The sequence below is a fragment of the Sorghum bicolor genome, chromosome 1 (assembly GCF_000003195.3).
Source record: "Sorghum bicolor cultivar BTx623 chromosome 1, Sorghum_bicolor_NCBIv3, whole genome shotgun sequence".
NCBI classification, from domain to species: domain Eukaryota; kingdom Viridiplantae; phylum Streptophyta; class Magnoliopsida; order Poales; family Poaceae; genus Sorghum; species Sorghum bicolor.
The window spans coordinates 79,426,043-79,448,840 of NC_012870.2; the positions used below are offsets into that span (position 1 = coordinate 79,426,043).

Below are 22,798 nucleotides of genomic sequence, written 5' to 3' on the forward strand. Positions count from 1 at the left end.
GATCATGGCTTGCTGGGAAGAAGGGAAAAAAAAGTTGTAGAACAAATCTCAAAGTAGCTGTCAGATGCCAGGTCGAGCCCGACACGAATCAAAATTCTGCACAAGGACCAAGGTGCACAATGGACCACGGGAGCCATGGCCGAAGAACGGAAGAAGCCAGCAGGAACCGCGTGGTTCGAGTGCCCTCGGCAGAAGGAAAGAGTTGCCATTGACCGTCCAAGACAGCAAACAAGACAATTGCAGAAAGAAAAGCTTTTGTTGGCAGCAAGATCCCGAGGAAGATCGAGGCCTTGGCGGACGTGTGTACTTGTCTGCTCAGTTGTGCTCTATTGGTTTCCCTCATACGAGTGAAAGGACTGTTTGCTTATTTATTGTTAGACAAAAACACTGTTAAATTACTGACATATTTGATTGATAAGCTTAAGCGAATAAACATTTGGATTCGGCAGATTCTCCTAATGCAGCTCATGCCAGTAAAATGCTGTAGCCAACCATACTCCTTCACAAGTATTCCTCCGAGTACAACAGTATTGCTTCTATGGTGAAAGAATATAATTTTAAGTTCAGACTAGGTTAAACTTTTAAAATATATTTCAAAGTTTTTTTAAGTATTTCACTAAAATGCAGAGACTTAGAACACACGCAAACCTAATGGTTATTGGGTATCAAGAATGTTTGTATTCTTTACATTTAGAATTAATCAAATTTGAAATACTAGTTTGACTCCGTACTCCTTAGAAAGTGACGATTGTATTTTCTTTTGCACGGAGGAAGTACTCTAGTACAATTATAAGTTCATAGAAAATAATATCTATAAGACCCCATTTGGATTCTTAGAATTGAATTCGTTATAATATTATAGCTGTGAAAGAAGAAAGTCTACAACTTTACTTAAGTTGGAGAAGAAAAAAAAGAAAGAATACACAAAATCCATTTTTCATTTCTCATCCTATACATTCGAGATAGACTTATTTATATATGAACTTTAAATTCTAAACTAATAGTCTAATTTCTTAAGTAGATTTTAATTTCTCAAAAATGAAGGGATACAAACGGACCCTAACTTCATAGAAAATAATATCATTATTTATCATTTCAGAAAAAAACATACTAACGCTACATATCACTATCTTTTTGTACAAATTTCATTTCAATTAAGAGGCTTTGTCTAAACTTTGTTTTAGAAGGGTATTTTTTTTTTAAATATGCCACCGTAATATGCAATCATTATGTGCATGAAACATGGGATCCCATAATTAGTCGGTGACACAGAGACGATTTGTTTGTTTTTTCCCGCAGAGATGCGCCGTGGTGCGCAGTTGTGTGCACCAGCATTAGTTTATGCGCGCGCACCGGTCTCGTGGGGGGGAGTGGCCGGCGTTGGCGCGTTGCCCAAGCCCAATCGCCGGAGCAGAGCACACGCAAGCCACACCACATCCGGACCAACCGAGGCACGCCAGGCAAAAGAACACGCCCCGCACGCACACCTAGACGCGAGTCCCGTCCCTTCCAGGCTCCCCGGGGCTCCAGGCCCGCGCCCGGTTGCCTGTCGTCGTCGTCGTCGTCGTCGTCGTCGTCGCATCGCGTCACGCCCCCCGCCCCGCGTGTCGATCTGCTCCCCCCAAACAACACGGACGCACACGCACGCAGGAATCAATCACACACACGCACCAGGCACCACCCCCTCCCGTCCTCCCCTTCCCTGCGTCCCGGAGAGAGAAAAGTCTCCTCCTCCTCCCCTCTCCGCCTCGCCCCCTCTCAAACATCCCCCGCGCCGATGGATCTCCGCCTCGCCCACTAGGCCGCCAGCGCGACCGCGTGTGGGTAGGGGGATGGGGTTCCTCGGGCGGAGGCCGTGGCTGCTGTTCCTCGCCCTCGCCCTCGCTTCCGCGGCCGTCGCCGTCGCCGTGGAAGCCTCCGAGGGAGACGCTGATCCGCTCTACAGGTACGAGATCCTCCCTCCCTCCTTCCGCTGCTTGCCTTTGCACGCTGCTTGGTCTCGCAGTCCCGCTCCCGCTCCCACGGGTGGCTGCTGCTGCTGCTGCCTTGCATCGTCGTCCCGTCCCGTCTCGTCTCGTCTGTCTGTGGTGGGGGCACTACGAGTATAGCCCTGTACACGCCTTTCCCTTCTCTCCCTTCCTGCTCTCTAATCTACCGCCGGCAGGAGTGACGCGAGGCGCCGCACTGGTTGAGATTTAGCGCGCGTTTTCTACTGCTGTTATCTGCGATCAGTTCTACGTTGCTCGCTACTGACGACTGCCCAAAGCCTGATGAAACTTAGCAGATTACGTTCGACTATTTAATATTTATGTGCGAAGTCGAGCCTTCGGAAGTTTGCTCAGCTTTAGTTGCACGGTGCCAAGCAGAGCCTCGCTGGAGCAGGGTAAACCATGGCATTCCAGTGCTGTCTCTGTCTTTGGTTCCTCCCTCTGGTGGTTTCCGCCGGTCAAAGCCCTCTCTAGCTAAGCTTCTTGTCTGTAATTTCACTTAAAAAAATCTCTTCTCTGTCAATACATGCTGGGCAGAGTCCTGCCAGCGGTTTGTGAGAAAATAAAGGTGCTGTCTGTCTTGGCCTCTTGGCTATATGTCATTGTGGCGTAAGTCCTATCAGGATTTCATGGTACGGTCCCAAAGGTTGAGCTAGCAAGACTGTGTGTTGCAGTCTTATTTTCGATCAAATCTGTTCCAAATCTCTCACGGAGGGAGGAACATAGGTAAGTTTGCTGTCATCCCAATCCTAATCTTGACTTTGAAATCAGATTCAGTACCGTTTTGCTGAATCCTGCAGATAATGGTGGGCTTTAAAACATAACTGGGTCACCGTCTTGACCCATCTCTCTGTACCAATGGTTAAGCCCTTCTTTTTTAGATCTAGTAACAGTTAAGCCCTGTAATGACTCACTAATTATTGTCGCAGCACATAATTTGGTATAACTTTATGACCAACGAGCACCACTAACTCATGTTCCCATTGTTTTACCAGAGCTTGTGTGGAAGGATGCCAAAAGACAGGCTCCCTGAAGGAGACTTCTATTAAACACTGTTTGGTGCCAACCGATGGCCAACCTGCTGACAAATCATGGTACACGCACGAGCCACTGTACTTGCAATGGAAGGACTGGAACTGCAAGAGTGAATGCAGATACCACTGTATGATGGAAAGGGAGAGTGAAAGGGCAAAGCTTGGCCTTCAGCCTGTTAAGTATCATGGAAAGTGGCCTCTGAAGCGTGCCTCTGTGTTTCAGGTAGTCCATTGCAGCTTTGAACTGGAGTTCTCAATTTTTGTTTCCTTCTCACTTCCTAACTATATTCCTCTGCTTTCATTCCCAGGAACCTTTATCTGCATCTCTTTCTGCTCTTACTCTTGTTGTGCAATTTAATGGGTGGCTATCGTTTTTCCTCTTGCTTTATTATAAGCTTCCTCTACGATCAGAAACTCACAAGACATACTATGAATACACTGGCTTGTGGCACATTTATGGGCTCCTTGCCATGAATTCATGGTTCTGGAGTGCCATATATCACAGTTGGTAGGCTCTATCACAATGGATACATCTTTTCAGATGAATTGTCTGTTGCTAACTCATTGACCAAGATCTGGTGTCTGTTGCAGTGACACAACTTGGACAGAAAAGCTATATTTTTCATCAGCTGCTGCCTTTCTGGGGTATTCTCTCATTTTGACAATCCTGCGGACTTTAAATTTAAGAGACGAAGCTTCTAGAGTTATGGTTGCCGCTCCTATTCTGGCTTTTGTAACAACCCACATTCTGTACCTCAACTTCTACGAACTTGACAAAGGTAATCTTTATTATGAAAATAGCGGTATTGTTTCTGTGCACTTTGTTTTTTCCCAGCACTAAATATGTAGCTCAGATTATGATATCTACACTGTCATCAGTATGCGTTACAAGTTAATTCAGGGTACAGATTGGAATCCCGCATGGTTGGTTACTGAGTTTTGTGAAAAAAAAAACCCTCTTTGAAACACAGGAGTCTAGAAACACATGAATAGGAAAAACATATAGGAATATAATACCCCAACATCTTGAATCCTATGGATTGAAAATACTTAGGCTCTGTTTGCCAACACATGATTTTTTCCCCTGTTCCTATGTTATAAAATTCATGCGTTCCAAACAGGCCCTTAGGAAATTGCAAGATTGAACGTTTGGATGGAGCACAGAAAAAACAAAGGAATTCAATGAGAGAGTGACACAAAGGAACCTTTCCAATTTCCATGAGGTTCAGCCTCTTGGTAGAATTCCTCCAAAATTTCTATGAAACAAGTCATTCCATTGGTTTTTTTGTAGGATTTGTAGGAACCCAATGCTATGTTCCAAAGGGCTTCATAGGAAATTTACCTTTAGGATTCCAATCCTCTAGAATTCCTCCATTTTTTCCTTTGTTCCAAAGGGGGCCTTAAATCAAATTTTGGTTCCTCGAGAGATTAAGCTCTCAATTTAATGGGATCAAGAATTTGTTTGTTGTCCCATAGTAGGCAGGTAGCATGGTGCTTTGTTTGAACTTGTTAGTTGTTACCTTATACAGTAACTAGGAATTTTCTTTCCTGCTTTCATGGGATGGAGATTCAGCAGCGAACAAATGTAGCACTATTGAATTTAACGTGTCAGTGGCTTACGCTTGTAAACTCTGCAGGCCTGAACATGAAGGTTTGTACTGTGATAAGCATTGCTCAGTGTCTCCTATGGGCACTGTGGGCTGTCATGACTCGGCATCCTTCAAGGCTGAAGATCATATTTGTTTCCATTGGAGGTGCGGTTGCAGTACTTCTGGAAGCTTATGACATTCCTCCGCGATGGGGATATGTAGATGGCCGTGCAATCTGCCTTGCTGTGGCTATACCCCTGTCGTACCTTTGGTGGAGCTTTGCCAAGGAAGATGCTGAGATGCGAACATCAGCAATCCTGAAGAAGACACGATAACGAGCAAATATGACATCACCTGTGTGATAATTTTATCTCTGCACCCAGCCATTGTAAAGATAAAAAGTTTCACTTGTAATCTTAGGTAACTTAGTATGTGAATTATCGTCTTATTTTTGTTCCACGATGTTTCCTGTCTCAGTTCAGAAGGCCATATTGTTTAAGGGGCCACTTCTATTCTTTAATTTATACAGCAACTGAACACTTGGTAGTCTCGAGTTCATCAACTATAATCTCAGAAGATTGTTACCATGCGTTAGTGAATGGCTATCATAAAAATGTCTTTGTTGTGTGCGTGCGCTACTGTTTGCTATTCCTTGTGAGATCCTGAACAAAGTTGGTGTGCAGTTATTATATAACATGGGAAGAGATGAAGTTAAAATGCATCAAACGCTTATATCGACATTACATGACGCATAGAAAGAAAAGGAAACCATAGATGCTTGGGGCAAAAATAAACATACGAAGGATATTTACATTCAATAAATAGAGACCCAGGCAGTAATCTACTTGAAATTCCTTAATACATCTCAAAACACACCAGATTTAAAATATCCAGTCGAATGACAAAAATGTAGAGAGAATGAGAGTACAGGCGTTCACAAAAGGAATGAGCGACAGAGCAGACTCAGCTCATACAATTGCCAATGCAACGTCAAGCACATTTAGCAGGTCACTGTACCATCTCAAGGTCCTTGAAGTACTCATGCTCAAGTGCTTGCCTAGCTGTGATTCTTTTGCTTGGCTCGTATCGAAGCATTTTCTGTCAGCAAACAGAAATAGGTGAATTCAAAACACAGGATAATTGATGCAACATTCATGATCATCAACAGAAATCCATTTGACTTACTGAGAGAAGGTCCAAACCAGCAGGTTCAAGATTTGGGACAATTGTTGCCAGGTCCTGGAATGAATGCACAAACAGGGGATTTCAGTGGCATTGGATATATATATATGACAAACACAAATGGTAAGCTATGGCCCAAGGATGATGATGCACAATGCACTTGCCACGTGCCCAGAGAAATGCTTATGCTGTTTTACCTGAGCTTGCCACCTGGGGAAAGCAGTCTTGAAGTCAGGCAAACAACTGACTCCTGGCCAACTTTGTTCATTTGGTGTACCTAGTACCCTTCAACAGTGACCATGATACAAACAAAATCAGATAGTCTAGAAATGCAAATACAAAATAAGAAACTTAATGCCAGCACAATCATAGAACCTGAATATCTTAAACAGTTCGTCGATCTCAGAATCACCAGGGAATAGTGGCTTTTGGTTCACCATTTCAGCAAAGATACAGCCCACAGACCATACATCAACTGGTGTTGAATACTGTTTCGCTCCAAGCAGAATTTCTGGAGCTCTGTACCATAATGTCACTACCTGAAAAGTACTTCCATAGATATGTATTGTGAGTTAATGTGACTAGAATAGACAACAAAAAGCTAAGTCATAGGTATAAAATCGCAGGGATCCATAATTTTGGTATCCCTCACAATAACTGTTTCCCTAACAGGACAATTCAAACTCCCTTTCTCAAGTTAGAGCATAACAAATGTACCTCATGAGTAAATGTACGGACAGGAATTCCAAATGCCCTGGATAAACCAAAGTCAGCAAGCTTCAGTGTATTAGTACGCCGATCTATCAATAAGTTCTGAGGTTTCAAATCTCGATGAAGAAATCTATGAGAATGGCAGTAAGCAACACCACGGAGTATCTGGTAGAGGTATGACTGCATAAACAAGAAAATAGTCACGTTTCAAAATGCATCCACAAGCATCTCATTCATTTTCTGCTTACGCGATATAATGGAAATGAGGAAAGGGAAATAAATAAATAAATAGGATGAAAAACTTCTAGTTACGCTAGTCTTGTTCACTGTATAACACAATCCAACCAAGTAAATAGTAATCTGTTGTGCCACATTGAATACAGTGCAAGTCAGCTAATTCCTAAAAACATGTTAGAGAACTAGTGGAAGCAAATGCAGTACCAGTACTGAGTGTACACAAAAATAGCGGGCATTGGAGCAGGGGCATGGTGGCACCCACATGAGAACCCCACAGTTCTGGTATGGTCGCGCTACAATGCCAGTCACTTTACAGCAAAGAATCGACAATAACAATGAACACATCTGGCATTCACAGGAGTTACTGTGGAGAAAAAGTTGATCTAAAGTCACTAGGGTAGTGTGTCTGTTTACTTGAGGAGATAAAACCATGTGCTTTGTAAACCTTATAAGGAAATATACAGTGCATGGGGTCACAAATAAACAGGTCCTACGGTCCTACCATGTTACTGAGAGGCATTAGAGGCTATATGAATGAAAACTCCAAACTCGCTGCAATAATGTAAGTTGATGGTATTTCCAAAGTTAGGAATATAAATATGTCCAAACAGCAGTTGCGAGTTTGTCTCCCCCCCCCCCCGGATAAAGACAATGTTTACAGTGCCACAAGTTTTATACCAGAGAGGTACATGAGGAAATGTAACCATGGATTCTTCCCAAGTCAAACATCCTGGTTTACGTTACTACAAAGACAAGCCTAGTAAGTAGAAAAAGTCAAAATAAGCACTTTTTTCCTACCGTATACAAACACAGTAACGCTCGAAGAGAGAAGACAACAGGCAAATACGGCATATATCGAGCTCAACTCATGATGTGGGACCCATCTCTGTCTTCTATCTAAATTCTAGCGCATCAGATGGCGACAAAAAAGGTTTTACATGCAATAGGAAGACACTAGATCGGCCTCTACTCTACAACCTCGAGCTGTTCTTTAGTTAGATTAATTACTTTTCAGTTCCACATTGCCATTGTTCGGTTGCAAGTTCAATTCCAAGAATAGCATAACAAGTTGGGTTAGCATATACCAAATCAGTAATCAATAAATGCATGAGCCAACTTCGAGTTTATCTATATGCGGAACTGAACAGAAGCAAGGTGTAGACTTGCAATCACAAACTATCATATTCTGCGATTCTCACCTTAATCAAAGTGGGATTCTTAGCAAACTCCGGGCAAGAGTCCATGAACTTCTTCAGGTCCAGATCCAGGAACTCAAAGACAAGATGTATGCGCTTCTCGCTGTGGATAACATCATGTAACCTGCACGCAGAAGAGTAAAGCTTCTCAGCGTACCAACACTACAGGCCATCACAGCATCAAATGCAACCGCTTCACTGGACACACACCAACATCATCATTTCCACCGATGAACGAATCCCATACTAAAACGACACCTACCCACTGTTGCATAAAACCACCAAAGCTAACCTGGAGGCGCTGCCTACTTGGACCAACCAACGAATCGATCGATCACGGATGCGTCGGCCGATCGATCGATCCTGAATCCGTCGTAGTAACAACTAGAACAGGGCAATGCAAAATGGGAAGTTTAATGGAGGAGGGAGGACAGCACAGGCGCAGCGGACCTGACGATGTTGTCGTGGTTCATCTCCTTGAGGAGAGAGATCTCGCGGATGGCGGTGGATGGGACGCCCTCGTCCTCCTGCTCGAGTCGGATCTTCTTGAGCGCGATCGTCTCGTTGGTGACCTTGTTCACCGCCTTGTACACCACCCCGTAGGTGCCCTCCCCGATCTTCTCCTGCTTCTCGTACTGCAGCCAGCCAGCACGCACGCACGAGAACAGCCGAACACGCTCAATCAGAGAAACCAAATCAAAACCCTCGAGTCCGAATCGGGCCAGATCGCTCGCTTACCTGCTCCATTGCGTCCACGAATGCGGCGACGACGACGGCTGCGGGTGCGGAACGAAGCAACTGGCGAGGAAGCGAGAGGGGGTTGGGGGAGAAATGGAAGGGGATTAGGAGGAGAGGGACAGGAGGTGGGGAAAGGCGGCGGCGGGCGAAGCTGCAGCTGCCATTGGGGACGCCTCTCCGCCGGGGGGCTGCTGGCCTGGTCCTCGTCCTCCACTCCTCGCCCCGCCGCTGCTGGCTCCGCCCGTTTCTATTGCTGCTGCCCTGCCCTGGTGGCTTTGGCTTTTATGTGCTGTTTGACTGCGGCAGCTTTCCTTGCTGCTGCCCAACCCTCCTTGTCATTCATTCATTGTGGTGATGACTGGGGCGGTTTAATGGTTCTTGTTGGGCTGCGCTAGGGTTGGCCTGTTTGGCAGGTTACGCCTAGCTGAGCTCCTTCCGCTTGTCGAGTCTTTTGTTGAACCTCTCCAGCGTTAAGTTGAGCGCTGTATTGGCAGTGGTTTGTTGTCCTAGTAGTGGCATGAAAAATGTATAGATGAGTCCATACATTATAACGGAACCCAGTACTTTTAGAAATCGGATTTTGGGCCTTTTGGTGGGAGGTATTAAAGTTTAACAGGTATTATAATATTTTTGTTTTATTTGATAATTAATGTCTAATCATAGATTAGTTAGGCTTAAAGAATCATCTCGCAAATTATTCTCTAGCTATATTTTTAGTTTCGTAAATATTATATATTTAGTACTCCATGTATATGTCTAAACATTCGATGTGACGGGAGTTAAAGTTTATCGTGACGAACCAAACGGGGCCTTTGTATCATTACTACTAGATGTGAGTCATAAGTATGAAACAAATACGAGATATGTAAGTGAAGGTCGTTAAATGTTATGATAAACGATGAATTTATTTAGGAGGGCTCACGATAAATCGCGGAGTTACCAATGCATTGATAGCTAAACTAGGCAACACCAGGATAAAAGTGTGTGTGTGTTGAGGGGGGGGGGGGGGGAGGGGGACATGAAATTGACCTAGGTCGACATCACAGGCACTATGTTTTTGAGCTTTGAGTTTTGCTCGTAAGGATGTGTTTGTTTGTTATTTCCTTCTCTCGACACTATATCGCCTTACCGAGCAAGAATTCTAGATGAGCCTGAGCCAGAACAAATCACATGTCTATGTTGAGTTTTCTCAATACTCATGCCAACAAGGTGAGGAACGCTAGAGACCAAACATGCACTCACTAAGTTCTTTGTTTATGTTTATTGGCTCCAAAAAATTTTAGTCCCCAATATATAATTCTACAATGTTATTCTAATAGCCAGGTGTTAACCTGGGAAAACTTTGATGTGTAGCTGCTCCAACAAGATCCCATGTGCCTTGCCGATTGGTGGGAGGAGGCGGCGACCAAGGTGCCAAAGCAACAATGCAGAACATTTAATGGAGTGTTTATCTACATTGTGTGGAACCTGTGTAAGGAAAGGAACGGGAGGATCTTTGAAAATGAGCACAAAACGTCAGCACAAGTTGTCGCATTGGTGAAGGAAGATATTGTTCAAATACGTAGGGCCATGTGTATTGCGGGATAAAACAAGCGTGTGAGTGGTGCCTGTTTTTTTTGTCCTATGACCGGTGTTTTTGCCTCATTGGCACTTTGGGCGCTTTTGTACATAAACCATTTTTTCTTTTTAATTGAGCAGGAGAGCTCCTGCCTTTACTTTAAAAAAAATATACGTAGGATTTTGGCTCGCTTGTTGGGCGTCGTATATACCAAGTTATGTAATCACAGAGTCGCAGCCTAGAGCTCGTGGAATGCAAACACATAGCTCGAGTAGTGTCACTTATACCGAAGTGCTATTGAAAACGATATCTACCCGTAGTAGTTGCTAGTAAAATGCGAGATTTCCGTTCTTCTCAAAGCGCCGAACTCGTCGCTGGTGATTGAGATTTCCGTTCTTCTCTAAGCTCCACGTAAGAAATCGGCTAGCTCAGAGCCTTCTGTTAGGGACGCGCTTAGTGTTTGTTTAGTACTCCCTCCGTCCCAAATTATAAGTCATTCCAAGAATCTTGGAGAGTCAAAGTTTTTCAAGTTTGACCAAATTTATATAGCAAAATAATAACATTTTTGGTACCAACCAAGTATCATTAGATTCTTTGTTAGTTATATTTTCATAGTGTACCTATTTTATGACATAAATCTTTATATTTTTCTCTATATTTTTGGTCAAACTTAAAAATGCTTTGACTCTCCAAGATTCTTGGAATGACTTATAATTTGGAACGGAGGGAGTATGGTTTAGTGGTTTTAAATATTTCTCTGGCCTTCAGTTTTGGTAGAAGAAACTGTTTTTTTACATGTGGAAAAGAGTGGGAGTAGTTTTTTTTACCAAAAAAGAGTACAATTTGAGGCATCTTCGCTTTTGACTTGGGCTCTAGATGAGGTGGAGCAGTTGGAAGTGAATCCATACTAAGAGTTTGGTTGAAATTACTCTCACCAATTCTGTTTCACTAACTCTATCTTAAAGCAGCTCTAAAAAAATTATCTTGTTTAATGTATGTTTTTAGGTGGAACAGTTTGTGAAACTATTTTTATTTAGATAGTAAAGTTAAGAACAGAGCTGAAAAGGATGGAGTGTTTTTTTTTTTTGGAATCGGACGAGAAGACTATTGAAATCGGATTCAGCGTTGCTATTGCTGTGGGCTCAAATGGGGCTTCGAGCCAGCCCCTGTGAGCTTTACACGCGAGAGAGGGACGACGGAGACAGAGAGAGAGAAAAGACGAGGCCCCGCTTTGCCGACGGCGACGGCACCGAGGACCGATCGGGCACGGAGCGCTGAGCCGCCGCTTTCGATGCATGCCAATGCCAATGCCACTCGCGAATCAGAATCACGATGTCGCTCGCCCTGTCCGCCCGCTTGGTTTCTCTTGTGCCTGTTGCGCGCTCGAGGGGTGGGGCGGGGCACCGTGCCGGCCGACGAGGAGCCGGGGAAATGAACGCGCGTGCTTGGCAATTGACAATGGTGGTGGGTGGTGGCGGCACTGCAGCTGCACGACCACGACCACGAATGCTGGCGCTCGCGCGGCACCACTGACACTGTTTCCCCTGTTGTGTTGGATGGATGGATGGATTGCATCAAAAGCGGCAACTGCGGCATGTGACGGCCATAAAAGCGGCACGGCGCAGCGTAAAGCCTCCCCGTTCCCCGTTTCCTCTCCCTCCCTGTGCAGCTGTGTTCTGCTGCCGTGGATCCGTGATGTGATGAGGCAACATGTATGCACCTGTGGCCTGGCCTGGGCGCCTGGCGTGAGTGGCGACTGCACGCACGTACTTGTACGTTGCGTACGCGGTGGACGTAGGACAAATGCATGGCCGCGCCGTGTCGTTCCGGCTCCAGCTCCATCCATCGGCAGCGCCAGGTCACCCATGCATCACACACACGTAGTAGCAAGGAGCCAAGGAGGCACCGTGTACCACAGCCGCAGCGCAGGAGTTCCGGTCCAGGTCCAGCCAGCTGCCAGCGCCCCCCGAGCGTTACGAGTTTGCTGTGGTGGGGGGCACTTGGGCAGAGGCGTAGAGCGTACTTATTTAATAGCACATGTTTTCTATCTCCGACAGAGGTCGAATTGTAGTGTGGGCTCAACGGTGTAGATGGGCCACTAGCACACCAGTCACCAGGTCTCAACATAACTGGACCAGATGAGTAGGTATTTCCAGAGGCCCATGTACGAAGTATAATTTAGCGACCTTGGTACGAGTGTACGACCAACGCATAGGAGTATAGGACTGGCGAGACATCCATTATTTTTCTTTTTTTGCCCGTAACAAATGGCCTATTTTTTTTGGTTTATTACATTTTTGTTACTCCGTACTGCTTTTTTTAGTCGGAAGTAGGAACATGGACCGCTGCATCAAAAAGTATGCTTTTTTTCGCGATATGGTTTGTGTCCGTTTTTCATCAAAAAGTATGCTGTGTAGGAGAAAGCAAATAATAAATAACAACACATGGTTCCATCTTTGAGGTTTTTCCTATCTATCTTGGGTAAAAATCTACTACCACGGAGTGCAAGGGAGCATGCCGCTGTGTCTCGATCAAGATAGAAGGAGAAGCATGCCACTGGCCTAGTCTCGTCAGCACTGAGGGAGGATGATATATAAGGGCACTCCAATGCTAGAAATTATATATAGTTTCTATACCTATTAATTTTTATAGATACTATATATAAAAACTATGGTTCCAATAGATAGTTTCTATAGAATATTTTTTATCCAATCACATTCATTCTCTCTTAATTCTTAGCCAATTATATCACTTCATGTCTTGGATTTTGTGTAGACATGGTTTCTAACTTAGACCCAGTTTCTATGATTTTTGCTCTCTCTCTTCAATAACTCTTTTGTCACATCAGCAAAATGCTTAGGTGACACTACAATTAATATCTACAGAAACCACAATAGTTTCTGCATTGGGAGTGCCCTAAGACGTTAATGGGCTTCCTCGGGCCTCTAAACATGTAAAGAGCCACACAATTATTGTACTTAACTACATATGGCAGAATTTGACTTGAGAGCTTTGGCTCTGATATCATATTGAGTCGCATGTACCAACTAGTGACTAGTTGAATAAAACTTAAGTTAATAGGAAAAGTGTGCAATTCACTTTTCAACACTCCTCACGTGAAGGGTCCATTATGACTGGACTTGAATAGAGCAAGCAACAAATATTTTATTTAGAGAAATTTGCACCTAGCATGCAACAACTATATATAAGTCAGTGCACATTGGTGGTCTAACATCTTATATTTGTCTGATTTGATGCACAAACTTGGTTGTTTGGTGTATATATAGTTCAAACATGTCATGGTCTCATATAGATGGTGTATTTGTGCCCCATATTAAATGTGAGGACGATATAGGGCTCGCATTCACTTGAGATCTGGTTTGGTTCCCTACCATACTTCGCCACAACACAACTTCGGCAGCCACGTTAAAATAGTCATTGTTTGGTTGAGCAATAATATTTGACTACTGTAGAAAAAGCTAGTTGATCTCTACTGCATTCACGCTACACTTGTGGTGCCGGTTTACTTCGCAGACAATTGTGGTGCCGCCACACTCTCGGTGGCAGGGCATGGCCAGCAACGAGCAGCCAATAGTTCGCTCGGCTTGAGCATTAGCTTGAAGATGGCAAGTCACACTCAGTTTGGTCTCATTAGTTACCATTCCTAGTGACAGTAATTCCCTATCCTAACTGAGTGGTATGAGCCAAATGTGTTATGGCACAACTCCTAGTGACAATAGTACCCAGATAGGTTATTGTGCTGGATTTACAAATATGCGGTGTGACAGTGTTAAGAATATGTGCTATGCACTATCCGCCCGAGCGTTGAACGGCACGTTATACCTCTGTTTGGTTACTGCCGTAGGTGTGCTGAAAGTATGCCACTGACGCTTGTTTTGTTCGCAACACTTGCGGTTGCGGCGCAGCCAGATTCGTAGCTGAATGACATGTGGCAAGAGCCAAACAGGCCCTAATTAGCCAAGATTTGGCATCAAATTGAGCAGATTACATGTAAAGGTAATTAGAATTCAGACGTCTGGCCCTTATATGAAAAGCTTAAGACGTTAGAGCAAGAGCACAAATCTGTACTTTAACGGTTTAACATTAACCACAGCACATGAGAAAAGCGAGGGGATGAAGAAAGACGTTATTGACTCCTGTAGTGCTCTATCCTCTATGTATCCTATCCTCCTTTGGGACTGTTGTTTTGGATGACTGAATTTCATTTGGGATTGTTGGTCGACCTGGCGTCTGTTTTGCTCTGCTTGGGTCACTATCACACTACACCAAACTTGCCTTTTCCGCGTCCGCTTCTCTGCTCTCAAGGGGCTTGTCGTCATCATCGCCAGAGCGCTCCTCCGTCTTCTTCGGCAGCCGGCGCAGACGTCCCTCCTTGTTCTCCGGCAGGAGCTTGATGACGATGCCCATGGTTATCAGGAGGAGCCCCGTCGCGTGCTGCTCCGTCAGAGGCTTGGTGAATATCAGGTACGACAGCAGCAGCGTCACTGCTTTCCTCGCCGTCGTCACCTGCAGAATAATCCAACATGGTTACGAGCTGCAGGTGCATGGAGTGGAGACGAGTCCAAACAACGATGGCTGACCATGGCTGTGGTTGCGGCGCCGAAAAGCGCGATGAGGGAGAGCACGGAGACCTGGCCGACGAACGTGGCCATCGCCTCAAACACCAGCACCGCGTACACGTACAGATGCTGCAAGCAATGCATGCGTGCGTTTCAGTAAACACGACGGTCAGCTCAGCTTGGTCAATGTAATCCTTTTCAGTAACAAGCTACGTAGCTAGCAAGTAGTAGCAACACTTTTTGAGTGGATCTGATCCTTTTCCTGACAATCAGGTCTGGTCATCAGGATGAGGAATGCAGTGTTCAGAACTTGAGATTGTTTCTCTAAAAAGAGGGATTCCTTGAAGGAGATATATACCAATAAAAGAACATGGAGTATTTGATTCTTTTCCCACTGCTTGGGCTATGCACATTCTGAAACTATTATAAGTGATGTGCTAAAGTGAGCTACTAAGATTCTTATCATTGCTAGATAACTCTGACAAACCATTGTCCTCTTATAATGGCAAGGCAGAGAATCTGAATATTAAGCATAATTAAGTGAATACTACTGTAGAGAAAAATGAAAAAGGGAAGACTTGTTCACTCACCTGGGAGCAGGAAGTCCATGCCGTCATGAGCTCACCTGTTAACACCATTGGCACTGCTAGGAATGGAAGGCCAACAACAGTGGAGCAGAACAGCATCTCCATCTAATTTGACATAATGCTTGACTGTCAGCAATGTAAGTTCTGTCAGGAACAAAAAATAATTACCAGACTGTGACTGGAGTACCTGAGTCGTGTCTGGGTTCATCTTGAAGATTGCTTCTTGCAGGTTGCCAAGAAAAGCATCCATGACAAGTGCCCCGGACACCATGGCGACGCCGACCAAGCTGAAGTTAGGCGATGTCTGCGCATCCGCGAGCGTGAAGAGTATGAGGCCAATGACGAGCATCACGGCTGATACATACTCTTGGAACGGGTACTTGCGCCTTAAACCAGGGATAAAAGCTCCCATTACCATCACCGGTAGAACCTGATGATTGATGATGACAAAAGAGAAACAGATTAATGCCTCTATTGTATTACTTATTATGTCAAAGAAAAGTAAGGAATGTACTAATCGCGGGTAAGAATATACAGTTCGGTATATTAAATTTCTTCTCAAAATGTTCCTTTGCAATTATATATCATTATGAACATTGACAGGAGTTTGTGTTTTATCACAAATGACGAGAAATTAAAAGGTTCTATTATTACTGTACTAATATACATTGTTTTTTTCTTGAAATTCAGTCACTTACATACAGAAATCAAATCAAACCGTAGTTGCGAAGAATTTTTAAAATAGACATATGCTTAGTAAAGAAGGGGCCAAAACGTGCTAATCATATCTATCAACAATGTTATCCTGCCTGTCCAGTTATTCTCATTGTGGCCAGAGAAGTAGTATTCGTACCTAAAGCAGAAAGATACATGACATTTCTGGCTAGTTTGGCACCTAACCAAAACATCAAATCTGATGCTGGACTCTCATATTGGACATTTCCAGGTATACCAGTGTACCTTGTCTTCAATAGCTATCCTAATTGTGTACAAAGTTTCAGACTGCACCGAAATATCAAGAACTATATTTCTTTTACTTTTTGCTCGCAGAAAGCAACTATATTTCTTCTAAAACAAAAACAAAAAGACCATGTGTAGAAGGTACAGGTGAAAAGGAAATCATGAACCCAGGAAATCTTTGCTGCTGCAATGCTACTCAAATTGTCAGCTGAAAAAAACATGGGGTATTGTTCTTCCAACATTTTTTAGAGTATTACTTTTGCCAGCGTATGGGGAACAGTAAAACAGTATGGGGAACCAAAAAAGGAAGGAGCCATTTTTTTTTTTACCTTGGTTGACTTAAACATGATTTGTGCAGGGTAATTGAGGAAGGCGAGGGAGCCCTTGGTGAGGCCATTGGAGCCCATGAGCACAGCCGAGAGGCGCACGTAGGTCCGCCACGGGTTCACCATCTGCTTCACCGTGAACCCCTGCAGCCGTATCAGTGCCAGGTACACGAACCCCTGCACAAACGTGAAGTACCACCCGTAGCTGCAAGCACACGACGAAACAATTCAGATTTCAGAAACGCGTAGCATGCAGCAAGTGATCACTTGCACTTCTTTCATGTGGTACGGATGAAGGCATGAATGCATTGTAGAGCTAGTGCAGTCACAAAGCCGGTCACCTGAACTGAAGCCTGTTGTACACGTACTCCTGGAGCAAGACAAGAGCAGGAAATAATTAGCTAGCTACCAAGGATGGAAACTGGGAGAACTGTGAGCTGAAGTTTCGCTGTAAAGGAAATTTGTGCAGGCAGTGAAATTAAAGCATGGGGGAATTCTTCTGGACAACGTTTGCGAAAGTTTCAGAAAACCACGCTGACCAAGCAAGTGTATAAAAGTCCATGACGACAGAAACAAGGAGGGAAGAAAAGAAAAAAGATGCAGTTTTGTGTGTCACGCAATAGCAACCGTTTTTTTCTGCGATTTCAATGGGAGTACTGGCATCAGTAGGAAAAAATGGCACAACAATACGGCGTCACGGCCACGAATTCTCGTTACAGAAACATAACCTCTCACCGTACTAGAGAATTGACTGCATTTCTTCATCGATACTGACATACTGTATGCCGAAGGAGGATCGGAGGAGGAGGAAGAAGATGAGGAACTGTACCTCGCAGATGCCATTGACGAGGTAGCCGAAGAAGAAGCCCGAGGAGCAGATCAAGAACTGCTGCCACCTGGGCCGGTCCGTCAGAGACATGCCGAACAGCGATCTCCCCTGCTCCTCCCCTCCTCCGGTCATGGCGGCGCTTCCTCCTCCTCGTCTCTCTGGGTCCTTCCTTCCCAAGAACAAGAATGAAGGATCCAGTCGTCAATGGCCGCCCGGCCGCCGGGCGCGACAAGGAGAAGTGTAAGGGTGTAAGGGGACGACGAACGAAGCAGAGCGGAAAGGAACAGATGTGGACGAGTCCTGGGCTCGCAAGTCTGCAACTACTCGCCAAGATATGGTAACCGCCCTTATATATATCATAATCATAAATAAATAAATAAACAAACAAATAAATAAAATAAAAAGATATGTCAACTGCATGCAGGCCAAAGGGATTCTAGGAGAGGTGGCGGCGGCGAGGAGCGTCGTCGTCCTCACTCCTCAGTCAATAGTCATGGAGAGCTGCTGCTGCAGCTGCCTGGTTTCTCAAAGATTCACAGCTACAGCTACAGCTGCGTCACCCATGCCTATTTTGCTCATCGACCGGTCAGCGACGGCAAGCAGGGAGACCCGGTGCTGGCAGATGCGCACCACGCGGCGCGCCACGGCGTGCATGCGCATGCACAGATGCACTGAAGTTACTACAGTTGTGTTTCTGCAGGTGGCTACTCTATGGTGCTTGACAGGTGGGCTCACGAGTCTGGTGGGACCGGTTGTCAAAGAGAACAGATGGGCACATTGGTGTTGGCCGTATCGAACGGAATTGAATGCTGAGATCTCGTCTTGTTCATCAAAGGATATCAAGCCTTATTTAGTTCGACTCAAAATCCTAAAATTTTTCAAAATTTCTTACCATATCAAATTTTTTATATATGTATAGAGTATTAAATATAGATAAAAAATAACTAATTGCATAATTCGGCTATAATTTGCGAAACGAATCTTTTGAGCCTAGACCTTGTTTACTTACTAGAAAATTTTACAAAATTTTTCACATTCTCCGTCACATCGAATCTCGCGACACATGTATGGAACATTAAATATAGATAAAAAAATAACTAATTATACAGTTTGCCTGTAATTTACAAGACGAATCTGTTGAGTCTATTTAGTCTATGATTGGACAATATTTGTCACATACAAACGAAAATGCTACAGTAACTATTTTCCAAAATATTTTGGAACTAAACAAGGCCCTAGTTAGTCTATGATTAGACAATAATTATCAAATACAAACGAAAGTGCTATAATATCCGAACCCAAAATTTTTCACCAACTAAACAAGACCTTATCAATGCCAGTTTTAACAGGTGTTAAACGTTGCTCGCAATTTTTTTATCAGAAGATCATAGCGTTTATAGGAAATGAGTGTACACTCGTGTTTGCCTGGAACTAAACAAGGCCTTGCTGAACTCAGCATCGACTCCGCCATGGGAGTCGCATGTCATATTGTGGAGCATCCTTCAAAGTACCACTCGACATCAACAATGAGTAAAAAAATAACCACACCATGGAACACACATGAGTCCACAACATGCCAGCTTATATTGTGAACTGTTTTGGTCCTACCAACACCACCGCTCACTCCCCCCTCAACTCAATCAGGTGCACCTAGTACACTAGCCACTGACATGCAGCAAGACCCGCTTCAGCACCATAACTACACACCCAGAGACCAACAGATTCAACAGACCATGGTTGTGGTTCACTAACAACAACATCAACACCCGCAAGGACGCACGAGCTTGGTGCAGGAATGACTGGGTGACGGGCACCTCTACAAGGCCATCTTGCAACCAACGTACAAATTGAACGACACATCCTCTTCGTCGACCTCATCAACACCTCAACAACTTAAGCAAACACGATACACCAATACAACAACATCACCGTACATCAGGAGGAATGACAAAGTTGTCACAACATCTCTTGCAAGCTGCTCTCAACAGCAACACGATCTGTTGTCTATGCCACCATAAAAAAATATCATATACAATGTTGTTATTGCCCTACTGCAACTAAACAACAGCCTCACCAATAGTCTTCTCGACATCAACAACACCATCTACTACGATGCTATTGTTGACACTTCTAACGTCATTACTAAAAATAGAGATAAACCCTATCCCCGGCAACAGCGCCAAAAGTGCTTGTTGGTATAAATTAACTGCACTCCATTAAATAAGTTTTAAGTAGGATTATCCGCAAGCGCACAGATATCATACCAGTGTCACATTTTACCCGGAGGTTTTAAATATCATATTCACAGGGAACGGTTGTGATGATGACAAAGTATATAGACTTAACCCTACAATTAGGCTAGATCATATATAAAAAAAAGAAAATAGCAATGCACTCTGCTTCTGATTCCGGTAAACTTTGTATAATAACGTCTTATCGGGCAAGTGACCCGAATAGGAGAAGAAACGGAGTAATCTCCTACCAGGCACCTATAAGCCATAGGTCCTACCAACGGAAAGTTGACTACAGAGGAATCAACGTAGCTGTCACCTACGCAAACTACCACTGTTCGGCTGATCAGGGGACATTCACAAGCAAACCTAGCCTAGGCACCACGCCTACACTACGAAATACTACTTCAACCAAGTAATGACCAAGATCAAAGCACTCAATATGAGTTGTGAACCAAAGAACAAATAAGAACAAGTTGTTTACTTAAATCAGAATGGTAAGTACAAAATTACCTCAGAACGCAGCTCCAGGCGAGGGAACTAGATCCAGAAGAATACAACTATCAAGAAGCGCTGACAAGCCGAAACTCCTTCAGAATCTCTACTCCTCTACTCAATCTCTCAAATCTCGTTCTAGAAGAACTAGACTCTCCTAATTGCTACATCTAGATGAACTAGAACTAGATCAACTAGAGGGACCCTAACTCTAATTATGTAGAGAATATAAAGCACCGGGGTGTAGAATGCCTCCAGGGAGGGGGGTCTGCCCCTCTATTTATAGCCCGGTGAGATCGGCGTGCGCCGTAGGATCAAACCGACTTAACCAAAGGCCGAGATGCATCAAAAGAGGCGGTGGAGGAAGCTTTCGGAAGGCGGCGGCCAGAAACCCTAGGGGGGCGCTGGCTGGCGCTATGGTGGGGCCGACCGGCCCCACCTGGCGGCCATTGGCTCCCGGTTGCTTCCGGTGTCTTCTGGATCCTTCCTACGTTCCGATTGCAATGTTGTCGTGGCAGATAAGTTTCGTGTTTATTTTGCACTAGAATCCCTCTTTTCAGTTTTCCTAAAATTCACCCTGGAAAATACATAATATGCAAAACTCGTGGGAATTGTTAGTTTAAACCCTATACTAGTGTGTATTCATGTTCTCCTTCGGGTTTAAAGTTCTAATAAAAGTTGACGTTATCGATCGTCAACATTTTCCCCAAGCTTACCTTTTGCCAGTCCCTTGGTAAACAACCCAAGCCTAATTAATAAACTTGGATTAGGAGTTGCTACGATACTTTCATTTCTTTTAAGTACACTTGCTTTTAAACATAAATTGTCCTCTGGTCTAACTTTCAAACTTATGGAGCTTTACAGCTTTTGCATAAGTCTTGAGTAATCGAAAGATAGAACTATCAAGTCAAGCACTATGTCTCAAATTCTTCACAGTACCAATTTTCTGGAGTTTTGCAAGTTTTCGAAATAAAACTCAGAGCTTAATTGTATGACACCCTCAAGTCTCTTATTATGTAGTATTTATGGATCTCACTGAGACATTAATGAGGTTATGCCTTCCTACAACTAAGGATATATATAGTGGAGCTTATAGAAGTGGCAATAACAAGGATGAGCATACTTGCAATTCATATATTGTAAAGTCAAACAATGGATCCATAGAGAATCGAGGCATACAATCAAATCAAGATATGCATGTGTATGAAATATGGTGGATGTTTTGTAGATCTAATAGATAATTTGTTACATCTTGTTTTTGTATTTAAAGAAAATATATGAATTAATGTAATTGCATCGAAATAGTTCACGTAGACACGTGTGTGTCACACGAACATATTTGCTAGTGCCACAAGAGTATCAAAAGTAAAGAAATGTAACAGTGATATATGATTAACCTAACCAAATTAGCACAAACAATATAGAAGCGCTTAATCGTCGAAACAGTTCCACCATTATGACTAAAATCAGAAATATCATCTCAACAAAGGGATGACTAGAGATACATGATTAGCCCAACCCAATAGCATAAACAATATAGTAGAAGCCCTTAATTGGTTAAATATTTCCATCATTATGATTAAAATCCTTTTGTTGTAATACTTTTGAAGGTTCTTAACACAATATCACCCCAATAAAAAGCCAGGGGATGACCATGCAAGAATGCAAGCCACGGGAAGACAACTTGATAAATATTGAAACAATATAATTTTTAAAGATCCCTTTAGTAGAGCAAAAAGGTGCATATATATTAAAGATTATGTATACATATTCAGTGGAGTGTAACCAATCAAATATCAAATACAGATAACTTCTAGAAAGAGAAGTGATTGCTATTTCGGCAGCTATGTTGCTATTACTGAAGCATTGCCTCCGTTCATAGAGGTCCAAGAGGAGCACTGAATCTGATTCGGTAGGAGCACAAGAGATGACGTTGCAAGAAAATGAAATATACAAGGACAGGACTTTTAGGTCTTCGTGCCGAAAAGTGAACAACTTCTAAAACTTAAAATTAGATGGGGTCATACAATTTGATGGAACTGCATTTTTAGAATTGGAATTACAACACAAGTACGTGAGTCGAAGATCCACATGAGAATTTGAATCAAAATTGTAAGTTACAGTTATCAAGATAGCATTCTATACTCACAGTCACAAGCCGATATTTATAAATATGTCATATAACGAACTCTTGAACCACTGTTTGTTTCACTGAAATTTGGGTGATGTTCCTGCTGATGCTGATTTCTTGTGAAAAAAACATTATTCCTTTGCTAGTGCTGAAAAACAGGACGTTGTTCAACATGGCAAAAAGTGCACGTTTCAGAAACTAGTGCAGCTAATATTGAATTCTGATAAACACCAATTTCTACAGGTACAAGACTAGCTACTACAAAGGTTTAAATAAAGTGCAGAAAAAGCACAACTACTGACAAGTACAGAAATATTGGGTAACAAATTGAGAACTCTGCAATTCAGGTGGCTTCAATTCATATGAGCATATATTTTTTCGAAAAAGTCTACATAACCCCCCAAACTATCTATGGTGGACTACTTT

The 22,798-nt window shown here is 43.4% G+C and overlaps 3 protein-coding genes across 3 annotated transcripts; 1 reads left to right on the forward strand and 2 right to left on the reverse strand.

Annotated features, from left to right (window-relative positions):
* On the forward strand, positions 1,546–5,205 carry LOC8077984 (post-GPI attachment to proteins factor 3). Its single transcript, XM_002465934.2, has 5 exons — positions 1,546–1,945; positions 2,984–3,245; positions 3,331–3,530; positions 3,614–3,801; positions 4,660–5,205. Exons 1-5 carry the CDS (start codon positions 1,833–1,835, stop codon positions 4,944–4,946), a joined length of 1,050 nt encoding a protein of 349 aa, XP_002465979.1. The 5' UTR covers positions 1,546–1,832; the 3' UTR covers positions 4,947–5,205.
* LOC8059476 (cell division control protein 2 homolog) lies at positions 5,370–8,983 on the reverse strand. Its single transcript, XM_021446518.1, has 8 exons — positions 8,676–8,983; positions 8,388–8,572; positions 7,941–8,061; positions 6,511–6,684; positions 6,169–6,332; positions 5,991–6,078; positions 5,797–5,850; positions 5,370–5,709 (listed from the first exon to the last, which is right to left on the reverse strand). Exons 1-8 carry the CDS (start codon positions 8,682–8,684, stop codon positions 5,620–5,622), a joined length of 885 nt encoding a protein of 294 aa, XP_021302193.1. The 5' UTR covers positions 8,685–8,983; the 3' UTR covers positions 5,370–5,619.
* LOC8077985 (UDP-galactose/UDP-glucose transporter 2) lies at positions 14,246–17,860 on the reverse strand. Its single transcript, XM_002468587.2, has 7 exons — positions 17,516–17,860; positions 17,028–17,056; positions 16,690–16,891; positions 15,588–15,830; positions 15,404–15,505; positions 14,835–14,942; positions 14,246–14,760 (listed from the first exon to the last, which is right to left on the reverse strand). The coding sequence occupies exons 1-7, from the start codon at positions 17,645–17,647 to the stop codon at positions 14,515–14,517; spliced, it is 1,062 nt and encodes a 353-aa protein (XP_002468632.1). The 5' UTR covers positions 17,648–17,860; the 3' UTR covers positions 14,246–14,514.